General features: G+C 55.5%; 1 protein-coding gene across 9 annotated transcripts in view; it reads left to right on the top strand.

Moving 5' to 3' along the window:
• Positions 1-17,162, top strand: part of BCOR (BCL6 corepressor) — an 81,629-nt gene extending 64,467 nt beyond the window's left edge. For 4 of the 9 annotated variants that reach the window (XM_036304482.1, XM_036304481.1, XM_036304480.1 and 1 more), the window contains exons 5-15: positions 512-565; positions 1,034-1,220; positions 5,872-6,132; positions 6,373-6,717; positions 7,241-7,560; positions 7,848-8,102; positions 12,267-12,433; positions 13,467-13,612; positions 14,008-14,085; positions 14,272-14,428; positions 16,010-17,162. In XM_036304482.1, the coding sequence (XP_036160375.1) occupies positions 512-565; positions 1,034-1,220; positions 5,872-6,132; positions 6,373-6,717; positions 7,241-7,560; positions 7,848-8,102; positions 12,267-12,433; positions 13,467-13,612; positions 14,008-14,085; positions 14,272-14,428; positions 16,010-16,301 (2,262 nt within the window). In that variant the 3' untranslated portion in view covers positions 16,302-17,162. The other 5 variants (XM_036304485.1, XM_036304486.1, XM_036304487.1 and 2 more) reach the window with 5 other exon arrangements.
• The last annotated feature ends 373 nt before the right edge of the window (positions 17,163-17,535 follow it).

The following is a 17,535-nucleotide window of genomic DNA, read 5'->3' as shown; positions in this document are numbered from 1 at the left end:
AGGTGTGGTTATGAAGCTTATGGTAATTTAAATGTATGAAAGGTGGCCAGTAAGGGGACCTGAGGGGGAGCACTGAGGAGGTTCATGTGCCTGGTTATGTTAAGTTATTCTGTAGATTTTAAGAACGCCACTCAGATGCTGATAAAGGAAGTTAATGAGTGTGAAGGCTAAAGACTGCATGACGTTTACCTATCAGTTGCTTTAATTTCTTTGCCGTGACTGTACGTTAACGAATATGCCTAGAAGTGCTACTTAGGATGCCTGACGCGCTACTTGGTGGAGGTGTGTAGCAGCCGCATGTCTGTGGGATTCGTGCAGTTTTTTTTCACCAAAAAAAAAAAATAAAAGTCGCTTAAAGGGATAGAGTATGTATTTAACTTGCTAGTGAATGATAGATGTTGTATAGGAATTTCCTTAAGATATTTTACTTTTAATTAAAAGATAAATAAAGCCAAATTAAAATGGGCACTCAATGGATCATTTAGATAACTTCATCCATTTAATTACATAGATGGAAGGATTACAAGAGGACAGTATTTTATGTCTACCCGCTGCTTACTGTGAGGTCAGTTCTTCAAATTTTTATTACTAGAATCTTCCATAAACCTTTTGAGTTAAATTTCATTTCCAAATACCAAGGGAAGTTTGTGGGCCATGGTCGTCTTTATTCATTGTGCACTTTTTCTTTTCTGTTGTGTTTTTGTTTTGTTTTCTTTGCGTTGTGTTTTCGTTCTGTTTTATTTACCTTCAAGAGAGAATGTCTGTCTCTATGCAAGAGTGTATGTATGGCTATACATACACAGCGCATACGTATCTATACATATGGCTTTATGAATAAAGAATGTGTGACTACTTACATATAGATCCTCTTAAATTTTTATCTGTTAAATTTTAAAATATCTCAGTTGTATCATAAATTGTGGTTGGTTTTGGGCAAACTTTTCTTTGAAAATACTTTCCTTTAAGGTAAGGCAAATGAAATAGCTTTTATGGTAAGGTGTTGTTTTTGTTTCCATCTTCGTTCTCTTTCTAGCGTGCAATGATGCGCTTCTCAGAGTTGGAGATGAAAGAGAGAGAAGGTGGCCACCCAACAACCAAAGACTCCGAGGCGTGCAAGTTCAGCCCTGCAGAGTGGGAAAGCTTGAAAGGAAATCAGGACAAAAAGCCAAAGTTGGTCGCCCTGGAGGAGGCCATTGCTGACCAGAATGACAGTGAGCGATGTAAGTGAACCCGAGTGGCTTGTGTGGGACCGCGGGAACGAGGCACCTATGGAAGACTGTGTCCTGTAGTTAGTAACAGTGTAACAGCAGGTCGGCAGCCGGAGACTAGGAGTCGGGTGTGGCCCATGTATGTTCTTTTTGTAGCAGCGGAATGATACTTGTAGCCAGAGGTGGCTCCCACCACCGCAGGCACAGTCTGGTCTGGAAGAGAGAGGACTTGTGCTCTCCCAGACGCAGAGGGTTTGTTTGAATGCGATGCAGGCTGAGGAGCAGACTCCTTTTCTGTGGCGGGTTTGCTTGTCATCATGGGGAGGCGCACCGTGTAAATGAAGGGCTTCTTCCCACTAGACAAAGTGTGTTTCCTGTTTTGGAGGCAAAATGTGGACAGAAAGCTCGCTTTCCTCCAGCCACTCTTCAGTCCCACCAGCTGGTCTACGGCTGCGGTGGCCTTTGGGGGTTGCTCACATGACTTCTCTGCCCAGTGCGTTGGTGATGGGGAAGTAGGGCATTTTGAGAGAGTGGGTGCAAAAGCCCCCCCACCCCCCCAAGACAGGACAGTCTGGGATGATGGGTGTGATTGGGAGCGCTGTGCCTTTAAATGTCAGAGGTTTGCCATTCCTCCGCACACTTGATGGAGTTGGGGAGGATTTGTGGCCCAGGAGCGCTCACCCTGGGGGTCGGCAGCAGCCTGTGGTTGTGAGGAGGCCATACCGGGACCAATGTGTCCTGCGTTCGTCCAGGACAAGGCGCTGCTGTTGCTTGTCAGGGGCCTTACCTGAGCAGCAGGGGTTCTGGATGCACCTGAAGTGAAGGTGTCCTTGTTCCTTGGCCTCACGGGCTTGACATGGTAAAATGGAGGGTCCGGGCAGCTCATGCCCACACCAGGCACATACCCTTCCCGTCTGAGGCCCCCGGGTGCCAGCTGTCCGGGAAGTTCCCTGGGGAGACCCGGTGGAAGTGGGCAAGGCCGGCTCCTGGGCAGGTTCTTCTTTGAAGAAGGAAAAGCGCCTGCCAGGGAGAAGCCCTCTGGGTGGATGGCGAGGGAGGCTGCAAGGAGTGGGAATGAGCCAGCCTCCAGTCTTCCTGCCCTTTGGTTTTCCAGTGACATGGCCAGACCCACATGGCGCACACCCCTCACATCTCAGCGGCCTCACCCCGGCCTTGCTCCCGGAGAAGTTGGTGTCCTCCCCAGTCTGTTCTGCTGAACCTGGAAATGAGAACTCGGTGTGGCCAGAGGGGAGGCGGGCCAAGCCCGGGGTGATTCAGAAAGGCCTTCCTGACGCTTCTCCAAGCCCAGGCCAGTGGGGCCCCCAGGACATGGCCAAGCGAGCCACCATGGGGGCAGGGAAAAGGTTGGGGAAGGCGAGAGGCCTTCTTTCTCCTTCTGGCCTTGTGGCTTGAGCCCATGTGGGCTTGTCTCCCCCCCCCCCCCCCATTGGTTCTCTTCTCATGAGAGCGCTGTGGCTGAGAGCCGAGCTCTGAGCACGTGGGGGCTGGAGCAGGCAGGGGTCACAAAGAGGGTTCAGGGTGCCTTCCAGGCACCTTGCCCCTCCCGAGACAGTCTTCCCTCCACTCCTGGAGGCACCAGAAGCTTCTAAGATGGTGGGTGCAGTCCGCGCAGAGGGGCCGGCTCGGGGAAGGTGAATGAACTTGAAAACACAATGGCCAGGATTCTCACTCATTCTTGGTCTGCGAGGGAGGTGGCTGAGTGAGGTTTTTATTTTAGAAGTTCAGCCGATGAGTCAGGAGCCTCCTTAGCCTGGGACTTTCTGAATAGGAGCCATCAGTGGCGTTTTGAGGGTGGGGAGGGCAGGAGGCATGCGTCCATCTCACCGTGAATATGAAGTGACAGCTCCTTTGCCAAGGCAGCCCCAGGACCTGCTCAGTGGTGGCGCCCGGGCAGGAGCTGCAAGAGGCGGGAGTCAAAGGGCTCCACAAAACTTCTTGCTCAGGAAACTTGTCTTCTGGCCGGGCACCTGCAAGTCCTGGAAACTGCTTTGAGTTGGGAACAGAGATCGCCGTGTCTTTCCTGTAGACGGTGTGTTCACAAGCTTAGCCTTTGCTGGGGCTGCTGTGGTTACTGGAGAGGGGGGACTTTCGGGCACGGGCAGCCTTCCCACCTTGTGTCGGGCTCACTGGGCATGGCTCACCAGTGGTGAGGGTGCTTTGTTGCCACGGTGACTTGTAAATGTTGCCATGGCAATGCTGCTGCAAAATAATGCAATGGCATAACAATGATAAATTATGGGATGTATGTGCTGAGTCATATGACCAGGCTGCAGGGATGAAATAAGTGTTAAACCACAAACAACAATGCCACAGTCACATCTGCTTTACACCAAGTGGCCGGGAGCACATGGCCTGCCCCTGGCAGAAGGGCCGAGAGCAGTAAGAGTGCAGGTGCGGCGAGAGGCCTGCGCCGCTATCGGCACATCTCCTCTGCCCTCCAGGGTGATCCTGTGGCTTGTGGTTGGGAGACTCCTGTAGGAGCTCCCAGGCGGTGTGCAGGAATGTGACCCGGAGCCTCTGCCCCGTAGCTGGCGGCCATGCATGCCTCGGCGGTCAGGGTGTCCTGCGGGCTATTCTCAGGCCCGGGCGGCAGCGGGGAACTGGGCTCTTTGCCTGAGAGGCCTAGATGGGGAAGGGTGGAGCACTGAGTTTGGGAAAAGATCCTTGTGCGAAATGGGGAAGAAAGCAACTAAAGTTTATGTGTGGGCGGGGGGCGGGAGGAGATGGCAGTGAGCCCCACCTTTAGGAATGGGGGGTTCCTGATGACACTTCAGGAAGAGCCAGCAATATCACCCTGCAGGGCCCCTGGGGACAGGGCAGGAATGCAGGCCTGTGCGCGGCTGGGGGGAGGGGGGAGGGGCGCCCTCCACGCCCAGGCAGCCTTACCAGCCCCAGCCTGCTGACACGTGAACTAAGTCATCACAAAGCCTCCAGGTGGTTGTCCCCGGTGGGCAAGGCCGGCCCTGCTGTCAGGAAGTTGGCCGTGAGAGCGAAGATGTGGGAAAGCAGCTCCCCGAGGAAGGTGCCTCTGCAGCGGGGTTGGGACTGTCCATGCTCGGGTCCCCACGGCCTGGAGCGGAAAGGTAGAGTGTGGAAGTGGCTCTCAGGGGCAGCGCAGGTGTGGGCGGGGTGACGGGCCGAGCACCCCATTCTGGCCGGGGCCCATGCAGGCCCAGCCCCGGCCTGATCATGGCCTTGGAAGGCGCGTGTCATCACCCTGTCACCTCTGCTTGCCAACCACCTGGTTTGGACATCTTTCCTGCCTAAAGGGGGGGAGGGGGAGCACACTTTTAAAATTGCACGTGGTGATTGTTAAGAAAACGCTTAGTTTCCCACGGCTCCCCAGGCCCTCCCCGGGGCTCTGGGATGGCTGAATGGACTGGCAAAGTTGAATGGTGTGACCAGGAGGGCTTATGTCCTTAAATGTAGTGCATCTGGGGCTGCGGTTCCACCTGGTTGGAGACGCTTGGTGCCCTTTGGTTGGAGCCGTTTCTCCCGGCTTCCCCGGTGCGGCTGGACCTGTTTATGACGCCCGCCCGGGAGGCGGCTCGCGGTCATGTCCCCACTTTACAGCTGAAGGGGGCCGGGCTGGAAAGTGGCGTTGTTCCTGCCGGAGCGGCTCAGCAGGTCACGGAGCACAGAGCCGCAGCCGCGCTGCACGGGCTGGAGATGGGGGTGAGCAGTGGCTCCCCCGGCTCTGCCAGCTTTGTGTTGGGGCGTTGCCACCACGCTGCCACAAGGGGGGACCCACGTGGCGGGGGCAAGCCCTCGATCCTTTGCAAGAGTAGATGCGACTCCCACTGCCCCACCTACAGGGCCCAGCATTAAGAGCACAGGCTAGCCAAGGCCAGATGACACTTGTCCCCAGAACTGACTGCTACTGGGCCCCAGGAATGCCCCCCAGAGAAGGCTGGAGGTGACATTGGAAGCGGTCAGCGTGTGAGGAGTGTGTTGATTTCACCCAGAAATGGACATGGATGGTGTCATTAGCTCAGTGTTATGGTGACGTGCAGGTCAGTGGGGGGAGCACCTGGACATCCCCATGGTGGTTTGGGAATTGTTTGTGTGTTAGAAAAACTGGGAACAGCCAAGTAGCCGCTGAGCTGGCTCGTAGGGAGAGATGGGCTGAGGTGATTGAGGAAGGCAGTTCAGCCAATGGTGGCCTCGCGTGGACAGGGGTGACTTGATGGAGGGAGGGGTGGCCTCCTGCCTTGGGAAGGTCCTGTGGGTGTGCGTGGTGCAGCGATGCACTTCCCCCTCCCCCTGAGGTGGGTGAGAGAGAACAGAGGGGAGGGATCAGGTTGAGTTCCTTGAAATTGAACTTGACCCTGTGTGTGGGCCACACCCCTCCTCCCAGTGTCCTTGGTCTCCCAGCCTCCCTGGCCCCCAACACTCCCCCATTCCTCTTCCTTCACCATCTCCCCTGTTACCCGGGGGGGGGGGGGGGTGGCCGTGGCCGTGGCCTGGTTGGATCTTGCTTTGGGGTCACCCATCCTCTGTGAGAAAAGGCCCTGTAGCAGGTGGGGGCTGTTTTATCACGTGCCCCGTTTCAGGTCACGGAGGGCCTGCCTGCTCTCCAATCCTGCCTTCTCACGGTGACCTTGGGGCCTTCATTTCTGTGTCACTGTCCCCCCACCCCCAGGTGAATATGGTGTTGGAAACAAACACGACCCCTTCGAGCCCCCGGAGAACAAGGACCTGTCCCTGGAGAAGTACTTTGTGGACAGGCAGCCAGTAAGCGAGCCGCCCAGCGAGCAGGCCGCCGCGGATATGCCGGGCAGCCCCGCCCTGCAGCTGGACAGAAAGCGCAGAGCCTCGGGTGACAGCACCCACGCGGAGGCCCCCGGAGAGGAGCTGTCAGAGGACCCGCTGCTCAAAGCCAAGCGCAGACGCGTCTCCAAAGGTGAGCGCGGTCAGCGGCGGCTGCCTGCTTAGCGGCCCCGGGGCGGCCCTGGGTGGTGCAGTGGATGCTTCTGGCGCTGCCCTAGAGCCCTGGGGAACCCGCTCACACCTCCCTCCCCCAAAGCCAGAGGCAGAGCTAGTGCCCCCCCTCCCCTCCCCCACCCCCGTTAGTGATGGGTAAGACAGTTGGTTCCCCCTCCCGGGAGGCTTTTTGATTAATTTGTAGTTATTTCTCCATTAGATGACTGGCCTGAGAGGGAAATGACAAACAGTTCCTCTAACCACTTAGAAGACCCACATTATAATGAGCTGACCAACCTGAAGGTGTGCATTGAATTAACAGGGCTGCATCCTAAAAAGCAACGCCACTTGCTGCACCTTAGAGAACAGTGGGAGCAGCAGGTGTCGGCAGCAGACAGCAAACCTGGCCGGCAGGGCAGGAAGGAAGTGACCCAGGCCAGTCAGCCTGAGGCCACAGCCCAGGGCAATAGCCTCTCCGAAGAGAAGCCTGGCAGGAAAAGGGCAGAGACCAAAGGCAACAGAAGCTGGGCGGAAGAGGCCCTCAAGTGCAGTGACAATGAGCAAGGTAAGCGGAGGCCACCCTGGGGGTGGGAAAGGGCCCTCGAGGGGGACCTGAGCGATGTAGGTGGCGGCAGGCGGGGAGTTCTTCCATGATGTCCTTCCAGCCCTCGTGCTTCCTTCTGGAATGTACAGTGAGGAGCACAGCTGAGAGGCGGCAGCTGGACCTCCTGGGTTGCTCCTCGCCGGGGAGTCTGGGTGACCCCCGGGCACTCACTCAGCCTCAGGCGTGTCTGGCCGCTGGGTCCTCAGCACCCAGACTGGCCCTGCTCGGGCAGGTTGTAGGCTCCCAGGCCCCGTGGGGTGGGAGCCAGAGCGCCCCTGGAGAACTCACCACAGTGCTTTGTGGGTTAACCTATTTGACGTCTGGATGTGGGCTAATTAAAATATTAACGCCTTGAAAACGTAATTGGTGTATCTTTAAGATAACCCAAAGCTGCTCTAGCGAGGGGCGCCGACAATGGGCTTTTCTCCGCTCCGGCTGCAGCTCCGTAACACCCGCCTCTCCCCCTCTCGCCCTCCGCGTCCAGGTTTGCCTGTGTTCGCCGCCTCTCCGCCCATGAAGGGCCTTTCATCCCCCAATGCGAGCGGCAAAAAGCAGACTCAGCCAAGCTGCACGCCAGCCTCGAGGCCGCCTGCCAAACATCCGAAAATTAAAGAAAACCCGAAGACAGATGTGCTGTGCACGGACGAGGAGGAGGATTGCCAGGCCGCGCTGCTGCAGAAATACACCGACGGCGAGAAGCCGTCCGGGAAGCGGCTGTGCAAGACCAAGCACCTGATCCCGCAGGAGCCGCGGCGCAGCCTGCCGCTGCCCGGGGACTACTACGTGGACAATGCTGACGGCAAGGTACGTCTGCCCCTCGCCCGTCCCTGGGCCTGGGGGACACCTGCTTCTGGGCACCAGGCTTTCCTTTGCCTGGACTCCGTTCCCAGGATCATTCCCCCATCGTGGGGGGCATGGCTCCTGGGTGGTAGTGAAGTTTCAAAGTAGCGAGAATGGAATCCCTGCCCCCAGCACCCCTCCCCGCACCAAAAGCAGGGAAATTGCCCACCTCCACTCGGGTGTTTACCGCCCAGGGAAGAGGCTGGGGAGGCTGCCGGCCTCACACGTGTGCGCTGCCCCCTCTGTGACAGGTGACCGTCAGGAGAGTCCGAAAGCGGCCCGAGTCCAGTTCCGACTACGATCTGTCCCCGGCCAAGCAGGACCAGAAGCCCTTTGACCGTTTGCAGCAACTGCTACCCGCGTCGCAGTCCTCCCAGCTGCCTCGCTCCAGCTCCCCACCCGAGGCCACGCAGTCGCGCCCCATGCCCCCCGAGGCACGGAGGCTGATTGTCAACAAGAACGCGGGCGAGACCCTCCTGCAGCGCGCGGCCCGCCTGGGCTATGAGGTCAGTGTCCTTGCGGCCCCTGGCTTCCCCACCAAACCCCAGGCGGCCGCCCCTGGCGCTGGGGGAGGGCTGGGAGTGGTGCCCCATGGGGTGGCCCACAGGCTGTCGGAGTCGCCGGCTCCTCTGCCGTCTCTCTCTGGTGGCCTGTTCAGCCGCGGTGTGGAAGGAAGGCCTGTGATGTGCAGGCCGTGTCCCGGCACGCAGGCGGCTTGGCATCCTTCCATCCCGCTCACTTATCTCTGATATGAAATCTGACATAACCCAGGGCTTGGCGACTGGGGGAATTTTAATGAGCCCTTTTGGATTCTGATCAGCATGGGGGAAAGAAGTTGCTGGCTCTGTTTTGGGTTGCGGGCAGGAAATGTCTGTGCAGGTAGGGGGTGGGGGAGACCTGAGCCCTCTTTCTGAGTGTGACAGAGTCCCAGGGCTGAGGGGGAGGGGAGCTCAGGTTTTGCCCCCAAATCACTGCCCTCACTGACCCCATATCCCCATCTGGCATGCCCTGAGGCGCTGGCGCAATATCCAAAGAAAGACACCTTCTGTGTTTCTAAGCCCGTATGACCCAAAGTCACTCATTTCCCCCTTTCCACCTCTCCCCGTGCCGATCACTAATGTGATCCCGTTCTCGGATGAGGGAACAGCCCCAGAGGGGTTAAATGACAACTTGTACAGGTACTGAGTGATCCTGCGAGCCCAGCCCCTCCCCCGCCTCCTGCCCCTCCCCCACCCTCTCCCAGGCCGGCTGGGCTCGAACTGGAATTGCCCTTTGCACAGCTAACCTCCGAGAGATAGATGACTCCCTCTGCCCCAGCGGCTCCCCCACCACGCCTGTCAGTTGAAATTGTGATGTAATAGCCCACAGGGCAAAGGCATTTTTTTATGCTGGCATCAGCCCTCTGGGAGTTGAATGGGGAAAATAAAATGCAGCTCAGCAAGCTGAGAGAGGAGGTGCGGAGAAGCTCCGGTGGCAGGCCCTGGTGGCTGAGGGCCGCAGGGTTTGTCTGCAGCTCTGGCTCCCACAGCCCGGCTCCCATGGCGCAGGGAGCCCTCCCTGCTGGGCTCCCACTCCGGGCCCCCGAGGCGTGACTGTGGGGAAGCTGTTGGAAACAGTGCTTTCTTAGTTGGGGCTATCTGGTTGTTGGTTGTATGTGCTTTGCTTTTGTCAACATGTCCGTCCTGGAGTTGATCGTAGCAACTGGGAGGACCGGGTGGGTACTGCCCGTGGCACTGGGCTGGACCCCTCGGGCCACGTGTGCACCCTTGACTAGTTGTGGTTGAGAAAATAGACTTGTGTCTCCAGCACACACTGGAGGTGGGGGGAGGGGAGGGGAGGCAGGAGGACAGCCTGCTCTACATGTGTGGATTTCGGGGTTCCTGGCCTTGCCTTTGATCTTGGCGTTGTTCCCACCAGTCTCCCTTTGGGACCAGAGACCTCAAGAGGCCCTTGTTGGCCCCTCCATGAAGCTTCCATTTGCGTTTTGTAGAGCCGGTGGGTCGGAGGCTTGGGCCGAGGCGCCCTTGACCATACTTTTTAGGCTCCCAGGCCCTTGATGGCTCCTGAGACCTTGGGAATGTTTGTGTCCGGACAGCTGCTTCCATATGTAAATTGCGCAGGTCACCGGTTCTGGTAGTGAACATTTCACTGCTGGGGGAACCAATTCAACTTCGAACCCAACTTTCGAGGATTTCTTTAGGCAGAATTTATGTCAGGACGGCAGCTGGTCAGGAGATGTGGCAATTGGAACCTTTGAAAGTCGAAGGACAATTTGCTTAACCCGCTGGAGGTGTAGTTTGGACGCACGGGGCGGGGCGGGCTTTCCTGGAGTTAGTCTTTCCCGTCGTGGCTTGGTGCTGAAGAGCCAGGTGCAGTCAAAGGCTGTCTGAGCTTTGTGTCCCGCTAAGCTGCTTCCTGAGGTTTGCAAACACCCTCTGCATGGAACAGACGACTCGCTTGGCCAGAGACGCCCAAACCTTCCCTCCCAGTTAAGGCTTCTGGTTCGTAGGCTAAAAGGCCAATGTGCAACCACATGCTTGCGCGTTTAGTGGTGATGGTTAAATTTTCTATGAATTGAATAAATCATGTTTTTTAAAAAGTTAATGAGGCATTTAATTAATTAACAATGTCGGGTTTATGGCCTTTATGGTTACATTTTGTGGTTAATGGCATTCGGCTTATAGCCGCTTAACAGAGAACTGTCCAACGAAAACAGTGTGATTTTGTTTGGGAACGGGTGGGCTGCCCGGCAAGCGCTCCCATTTCTAGGGCAGAAAATAAACCAAGAAATGTATTGGGTGCACAGGCATTGCCTGTCCATTTAGAGGCCGTCCCGGCCAGAAGGTAGTCAGCCCACTTGACCCTGACAGAGGGCTTGCGGGTGCTCGTCACGGCTGGGTTGCGTCCCTCTCACTGGGGCCTTTTGAACCTTGCCAGCTGCCCAGGTACCAAAAGCCCCGAGTTCTAGCTCCAGGACTTCATGTCCATTGAACTTGGGGTTTAACTTCTCTGGAGTTTGGTTGCCCCAAGTGTTGAATGAGAACAGTGCCATCTTCCCTTCCTGGCACGCCACGGGTTACTGTGGCATGGCATGGCATGGGGCGACAGAAGGCACGCTCATTGAAACGAGCAGTGCTGTGTACATAGTGACAGCAACGTGGCTGTGCGAGGACAGCCCGTGGCAAAACGGCTGGCCTGGCTGTGGGTTGCTCCTGCCTCCTGCCACCCTCCTGGGAAGGAGTTGACTTGCCCGTCGGCTCTGCTGCCCTTTCATTTCTGGGTGCCCTCCGCTCAGCCCTGGCAGCGACGAGGGTTTCCAGGTGAGGGCCATAATTGTCAGAGCAAATAAAGCCCGGGTGACAGGCCACCAGACAGGCCACCGGGCCCCGGGGAAATTGATCTGTGCACAGCAGTCAGTGGCGCTCAGACCTGATCCCAGACCACGTGACAGGGCCTCTCCCCGGCGGGGCACACAGCTCATTAGCTTGCAGCCGCCCGCTCCAGCCTGGCTGGGGAGGACCTGCTAAAAGAGCAGCAGCTTCATGCGGTATCCTGGATACCAGGGCTCGGGGCAGGTGGCCTGGGAGCCCAGAGGATTGTGGGCTTGCTGGCAGGTTAAGATCTGAAGGGAGAGCGCATTTGTGGGCATGGCTTGTCCCTTCCTCCTCTTGTTTTTGGAAGGGAGCTGCCGCACTGACCTGAAGCCACAGGGCACCGCTGGCCGCGTTCACCAGCACGCAGCCTTCCCTTCTCATGTGGAACATTCTGGTTAGCTCCCAAGTGGTGGGTCACCTTTGATTGACATGTCCCGCAAAGGGCCTTGAAGAGTTGTCATGGAGAGGCCTGCCGTGACCCACGCGGCAACCCCCGACCCACTGGAGCATGTGTCGGGCCATCTGCTGGGCGTGGCTGGTAGGAAAAGAGTAAAGCGTGTCTTCTGCTGGCCAGCGCTGTTTTCTGTGTTTGAAAACTTCCTTCGTCAGGGTAGTAATAATAAAACAGGGACCAAATGACTGCTCTGCCTGCTAGGAGCGCTTCATAGGACTATGAACACGCCAAAGAGTAAAAATCCAGCGATTCTGGTGCGAACTGCTGACAGAACTCCTTCTGAGAAAGGGCCAGTGTATGGTATCTCAGTCCCTGTCGTTCACTGAAGTAAACATGAACATGCTATTCATTCAGCCCCAAGTGGGTGGACGGTGAGGCAAAATGGGACAAGGGGTGTATGCGAAGCATTTTGTGTCATTTCTTGGTGATGCACAGACAGAGCTTTGCTCTGCCTCTACTCAACATATGAACGGGAGCGTGTGCGCCGCAGGCTGTGCTTGTCCATGTGTCATCTAAGAGATTAGAGCCGGACACCTGTCCCGGCCAAGCCAAGCCTTGGCCTGAGGCCTCAGCTAGCTGATGGCATCCTCCCGCCGCCTTTACAGCTTCCATGGCTCTCCTGTCTCAGGAGGAAATGGACATGAGGAGAAGTTCAAGGGTAATTTGCCCAGGGCCAAGCTGCTGGTTTCACGTACAGTCACCAGCCTGCAGAGCCCAGAGGACACTCTCTCCATCACTGAGCCCTTCACACGTGCTCTCGGACCCAAGGATGGGTGCCTCGGCCACCCTGACCAGGTGCATTGTGTGGCGGTCTGATGGCGGTCCCCCTTCGCTCCCCGCAGGAGGTGGTCTTGTACTGCTTGGAGAATAAGATTTGTGACGTGAACCACCGTGACAATGCCGGATACTGTGCCCTGCATGAAGCCTGTGCCAGGGGGTGGCTGAACATCGTGCGACACCTTCTTGAATACGGTGCTGATGTCAACTGCAGTGCCCAGGACGGAACCAGGTCAGTTGCAGGTCTTCGTGGCAGCCTGGCCCTGCGGGCTGCGGGGCACAGGCAGTGGCTTTCAGGGTACATGGGCAACCCCAGAAGGAAAGATGGAGAGTCACATGGCAGCACACGGATGGTGGAATCGACCAGACCTTTCTGGCAAATTTAGGGAGAACTTTCAAAGTTTGCAATGTTCCCATGGACAAAAGTCTGAAAATGTCGAGCCTGCCTGAGTAATTGGAGACGTTACCCTTTAAGACCCCATACTTTCCATCAGCATCTATTGAATTACAGCATTTAAAATATCCTGGAGCCGACAGTCCCAGAATCCAAACAGGGCCACTGCCACTGGCTTGGTGTACGATCTGCCCGGGCCACACACATCTATAGCCCGCACACCCTGTCCTTGACCTTGGTTCATGGGGTGCTGCTGGGAAGCGGGGCACGAGGCCTTCCCTGACAGTCATAACAGCAGCAAAAGGGAAATGTGTTTACGGTTTCCGAATAGCATTTCCCATCCGTGGACACTGGTGAGAGGGCCCTGCACCTTTTAAAAAACAGACGAGGCTTTTTTGTTTTTGTTTATTTTATTGAGTTCAGAGAGGAAGGGAGAGGAGGAGAGAGAGAGAAACATCCATGATGAGAGAGTGCCATGGACCGGCTGCCTCCCGCACGCCCTCACACTGGAGACTGAGCTCACAACCCGGGCCTGTGCCCTGACCGGGAATCAAACCATGACCTTTTGATTCATAGGTCAGTGGTCACCCACTGAGCCATTCCACAATGGTGGGCTTTTTCTCCTGTAAGTTATCTCAACTACTTAAGTTCATTGAAAACATTTTCATTTTGGCTTGTGTCCCTCCTTAGGCCCTGGATTAAGGTACATTTGCCTTTGAGAATTAGGCCTGGGATAGTAGACACGTTGCTTGACCTTGGGCCAGTCACTGCCTCAGTGTCCCTCTCGGGAGTGTCAGCGGCATCACACGTGCCGGTGTTGTTAGAGGCCAGCGGTGCGCGCGGGAGCTGACCCTCTGCCCGTGTCCCCCAGACCCCTCCATGATGCGGTCGAGAACGACCACCTGGCGATCGTCCGCCTGCTCCTCTCCTATGGTGCTGACCCCACTCTGGCTACGTACTCAGGTAGAACCATCATGAAGATGACGCACAGCGAACTCATGGAAAGGTTTCTAACAGGTACGACAGAGTTCACGCCATGGCCTCATTCAAACCCCAGGGTGGGGATTCCCCGAGCTCCTGGCCACTCGCTCAGTGGGTCCATCCGTGTTTACCTCGTTTACTTACTGGGTCACGCCGTGTCGTTAGTTTTGGAAAGAGCAGATACGGAATGCAGAGAGGAGGTGCCAGCTTTATTTTTGCCCGTGAGGGCGGAAAACATCCTTAGCTTGCCTGTCTAGCTTTGGTTTGCTGGGCGAGGGGCTGATGAGGGCGAGGGGGGCCCGTCCATGGTGGGGAGGTAGGGGGCAGGGAACGGTGTGGGACAGGATGCACCCTGGGTGGACTGGGGGTGAGATGCCCCCCGGCCTCCCGCACCTGGTCCTCACCAGCAGCTTTACCCTCTTTCTCCCCAGACTATTTGAAAGACCTGCAGGGCCGCAGCGACGAGGACTCCAGCAGCTTCTGGGAGTTTTACGGCAGCTCCGTGTGTGGTGAGCAGCATCACTCTTTCTGGTTCAGCGGGAAATGCGTGCCTTTCGGACCATTTCTCTGCCGGGGGTGAGGGTGTGGGTGCCACAAGCAGGGCTCGTTGTGAAAGAGTCTTTGAGTCCTTCTCTGACACAGTCTGGCTGTGACTGATGCCTCACTCTCTCGCTCTCTCGCTCGCCCTCCTCTAGAGCCGGACGATGAAAGTGGATATGACGTGTTAGCGAACCCCCCGGGGCCAGAGGACCTGCAGGAGGATGACGAGGCCTACAGCGATGTGTTCGAATTTGAGTTTTCAGAAAGCCCTCTCTTACCGTGTTACAACGTCCAAGTGTCCGTCGCTCAGGGGTGAGCGTGGCTGTCGTGTGCTCGGGAAATGGCTCAGCTGCTCTTGGGGGGGCGGAGTTAGAAATCCCCTGAAACAGTAGGATGGGTGGGGGAGGGAATTCCAAAGTGTACCTCAAACTCAAAATGCAGATCTTTCCCTGAAGAGGGGTGGGGGTGGGGCCACAGCATGGTTGGTAACTGCTCTCATCAGAACATACCCCCAGAGCCTGGCTGGCGTGGCTAAGTGGTTGAGCATCGACCTATGACCCAGGAGGTCACGGTTCAATTCCTGGTCAGGGCACAGGCCTGGGTTGCGGGCTCTATCCCCAGTGTGGGGCCTGCAGGAGGCAGCCGGTCCATGATTCTCATCAGTGATGTTTCTCTCCCTCTCCCTTCCTCCCTGACATCAATAAAAATATATTTTTTAAAAAAAAGAATACACCCCCAGAGCTCAAAGGACCTGGAAGTCAGTGACTGGAAGTTTCCACTCTTGGAGCCTTCACTCACTAAAGTCTTTGGAAAGGGATCCTAAGTCCCTCCAACGGGCCACCAAGGAGCCTTCCAGGGCACTGCGGTCCCCTGACCTATGTCATTGGGGACATGCCCTTCTTGTATCTGATGAGGAAAAGCGCTGTGAGGCGCCCGGGCTCTTGTGTGTCATCAGATTTGGTTAGATCCCGTGTGGCTCCCGTGGCCGGGCGCTGCCCCTGTGCCCGAGGCCTGTGGCGGACCTGTGAGGAGACTGTTCTCTGCTGTGTGTCCACATGGTGCTGAATGAGTAACACCCTCCTCGGGCCCCAAGGCGGGAAACAAGTATGGACACAGTGACGGCGTATTAGTAATAGGAACCGTAGAGGGCGGCGAGGACGTGCGTGAGGAAGGTAGCTCACCTCCGCAGGCGCACTGCGGGCCGGGGTGCGGGCGTGGGAGAGGAAGGAGAGCCCGCCTGTGTTCGTGATGCTCTATCTGTGAGGGTGGAGGGAGGAGAAACCGGAGGCGGCTGTGCCTGGCCCCCTCCCTTGGAGAGCGAGGACCTGAGTCAGTTTCCATCAGCGCCTGTGACGCAGCAGTTTGTTGCGGCTCCTTCACAACTGCTGCTCGGCTTCTGGCTGAGTTGCTTGGTCCTCCCGAAGGGGCCTCTTTTATTTGTTTGTTCCTAATGTATTTGTATTGATGTCAGAGAGGAAGGGAGATGGAGAGAGAGAGAGAGAGAGAGAGAGAGAGAGAGAGACACATCCATGATGAGAGAGAATCCTGGATCGGCTGCCTCCCGCACGCCCCGCACTGGGGGTCGAGCCCGCCACCCGGGCCTGTGCCCTGACCGGGAATCGAACCGTGACCTCCTGGCTCATAGGTGGACGCTCAGCCACTGAGCCGCGCGGGCCGGGCCCTAAGTGGCCTCTTGATAAATGGAGATGCAGCCAGAAGAGAGTGGCAAGAACTGGATTCCCTGTTCTGGGTGGGAAGTGCTGGGGCGAGTGGTGTCCAGGCAGAGGGAGTGGCCCTGTCCCACCTGGGCCCGAGCTCCCGGGGTGGCAGGTAACGCTTCGCAAGCGCTTCGCACGTTGCCAGGCACTGGAACGGCTTTCCTTGCCCTCGCAGGCCTCGCAACTGGCTGCTGCTGTCGGACGTGCTGAAGAAGTTGAAGATGTCCTCCCGGATCTTCCGCTGCAACTTCCCCAACGTGGAGATCGTCACCATCGCCGAGGCCGAGTTCTACCGGCAGGTCTCAGCCAGTCTCCTGTTCTCTTGCTCCAAAGACCTGGAGGCCTTTAACCCCGAAAGCAAGGAGCTCCTGGATCTGGTCGAGTTCACGGGCGAGCTGCAGAGCCTGCTGGGCTCCACCGTGGAGTGGCTGCACCCCAGCGACACAGGCTCAGACGACTACTGGTGAGCCGGCCCGGCCGCCTGTACAGTGTGTCATAGTGTTAATCCTTGTGCATATGTGTCATAATACGGCTATTTCTGTAAAGAAAGGACACTATTACATATGGAAATATCTCTTCTTTATATAAGAGAAACGGCCCCAGTCGGAAGGACTTAGCAACGTGTTTTTGTTTTCTTTTTAAACTTTTAAGTCAGTTTTTATGAAGTTGTTATACCGTTCCTTTACTTGTCCATGCACACACGCTTTGGGATATGTTTGTGTTTTTTTTCTTGGAAGATTTGTTTCTTTGCTGTTCTTTTTTAAGGAAAAAAAAAATGAGGAAAGGGAGCGCAACACTTTGACTTAATTTCACACAAAAGCTCCGATGGATGGCCGAGGCCGCAACCATGTAGTGTGGGCGCAACTGCGTGGTTGGTTCGGGGGTGAATTCGGTGATGTTGTAACTTTATGTTTTGTTTACAGACTACCTGCTCGGGTCAGGTAAATGCTATTGGATGCAATCCAGTGGCGTGTAATATAAATTCAAACCATATCCACACACAACAACTAATTGTATGAAACTTTTATATCCTAATTTAAAAGCTGTGAAATTAGTTTTCACGCATCAAACCGGATTGTTTATATGTTTAAACATTTTATGCTCTTATTTAAAGAAGACTTTGAGCTATTTTTTTCTGTACCCTGTAAAATATTGAAAACTAACATAATATGTTGAGGTTGCTTGAAAATGTACATAAAACTAAAATTTTCTGAATTGTGTGTTTATGTTTGAAATCTGTGTTTTAACTTTGTAAGTAAATTCTCTGCCTTTGTATTTATATTTTACAAAAATTTTCTTAAAAGGCAATAAACCTGTTGAAGAAAGGAGAACATTGAAGTCTGTTGTGTCCTATGTATTCCTAAAATGTCAGATTTTTAAAAAAAATCTTTATTGTTGAGAGTATTACAGATGTTCCCCCTTCTTCCCCCCATTGCCTCCCTCCACCCGGTTCTGCCCCACCCCATGCCTTCACCACCCTGTTGTCTGTGTCCATAGGTAAGATCTTTGGTTGATCTCTTCCTGCCCTCTCCCCACCCCCCAACCCAGATTCGTCAGTCTGTTTCATGCTTCCATGCCTCAGATTCTGTTTATTCACCATTCTGTTCATTACATTGCTTCTTTGTTTGTCTTGATTTTTAGATTCAACTGTTGATAGATCTGTATTTATTGCCATTTGTTCACATTTTTTAATCTTTTTTT

The sequence above is a fragment of the Myotis myotis genome, unplaced genomic scaffold (genome assembly GCF_014108235.1).
Source record: "Myotis myotis isolate mMyoMyo1 unplaced genomic scaffold, mMyoMyo1.p scaffold_m19_p_4, whole genome shotgun sequence".
Lineage (NCBI taxonomy): Eukaryota > Metazoa > Chordata > Mammalia > Chiroptera > Vespertilionidae > Myotis > Myotis myotis.
This window is presented reverse-complemented; position numbering and strand designations above follow the sequence as displayed.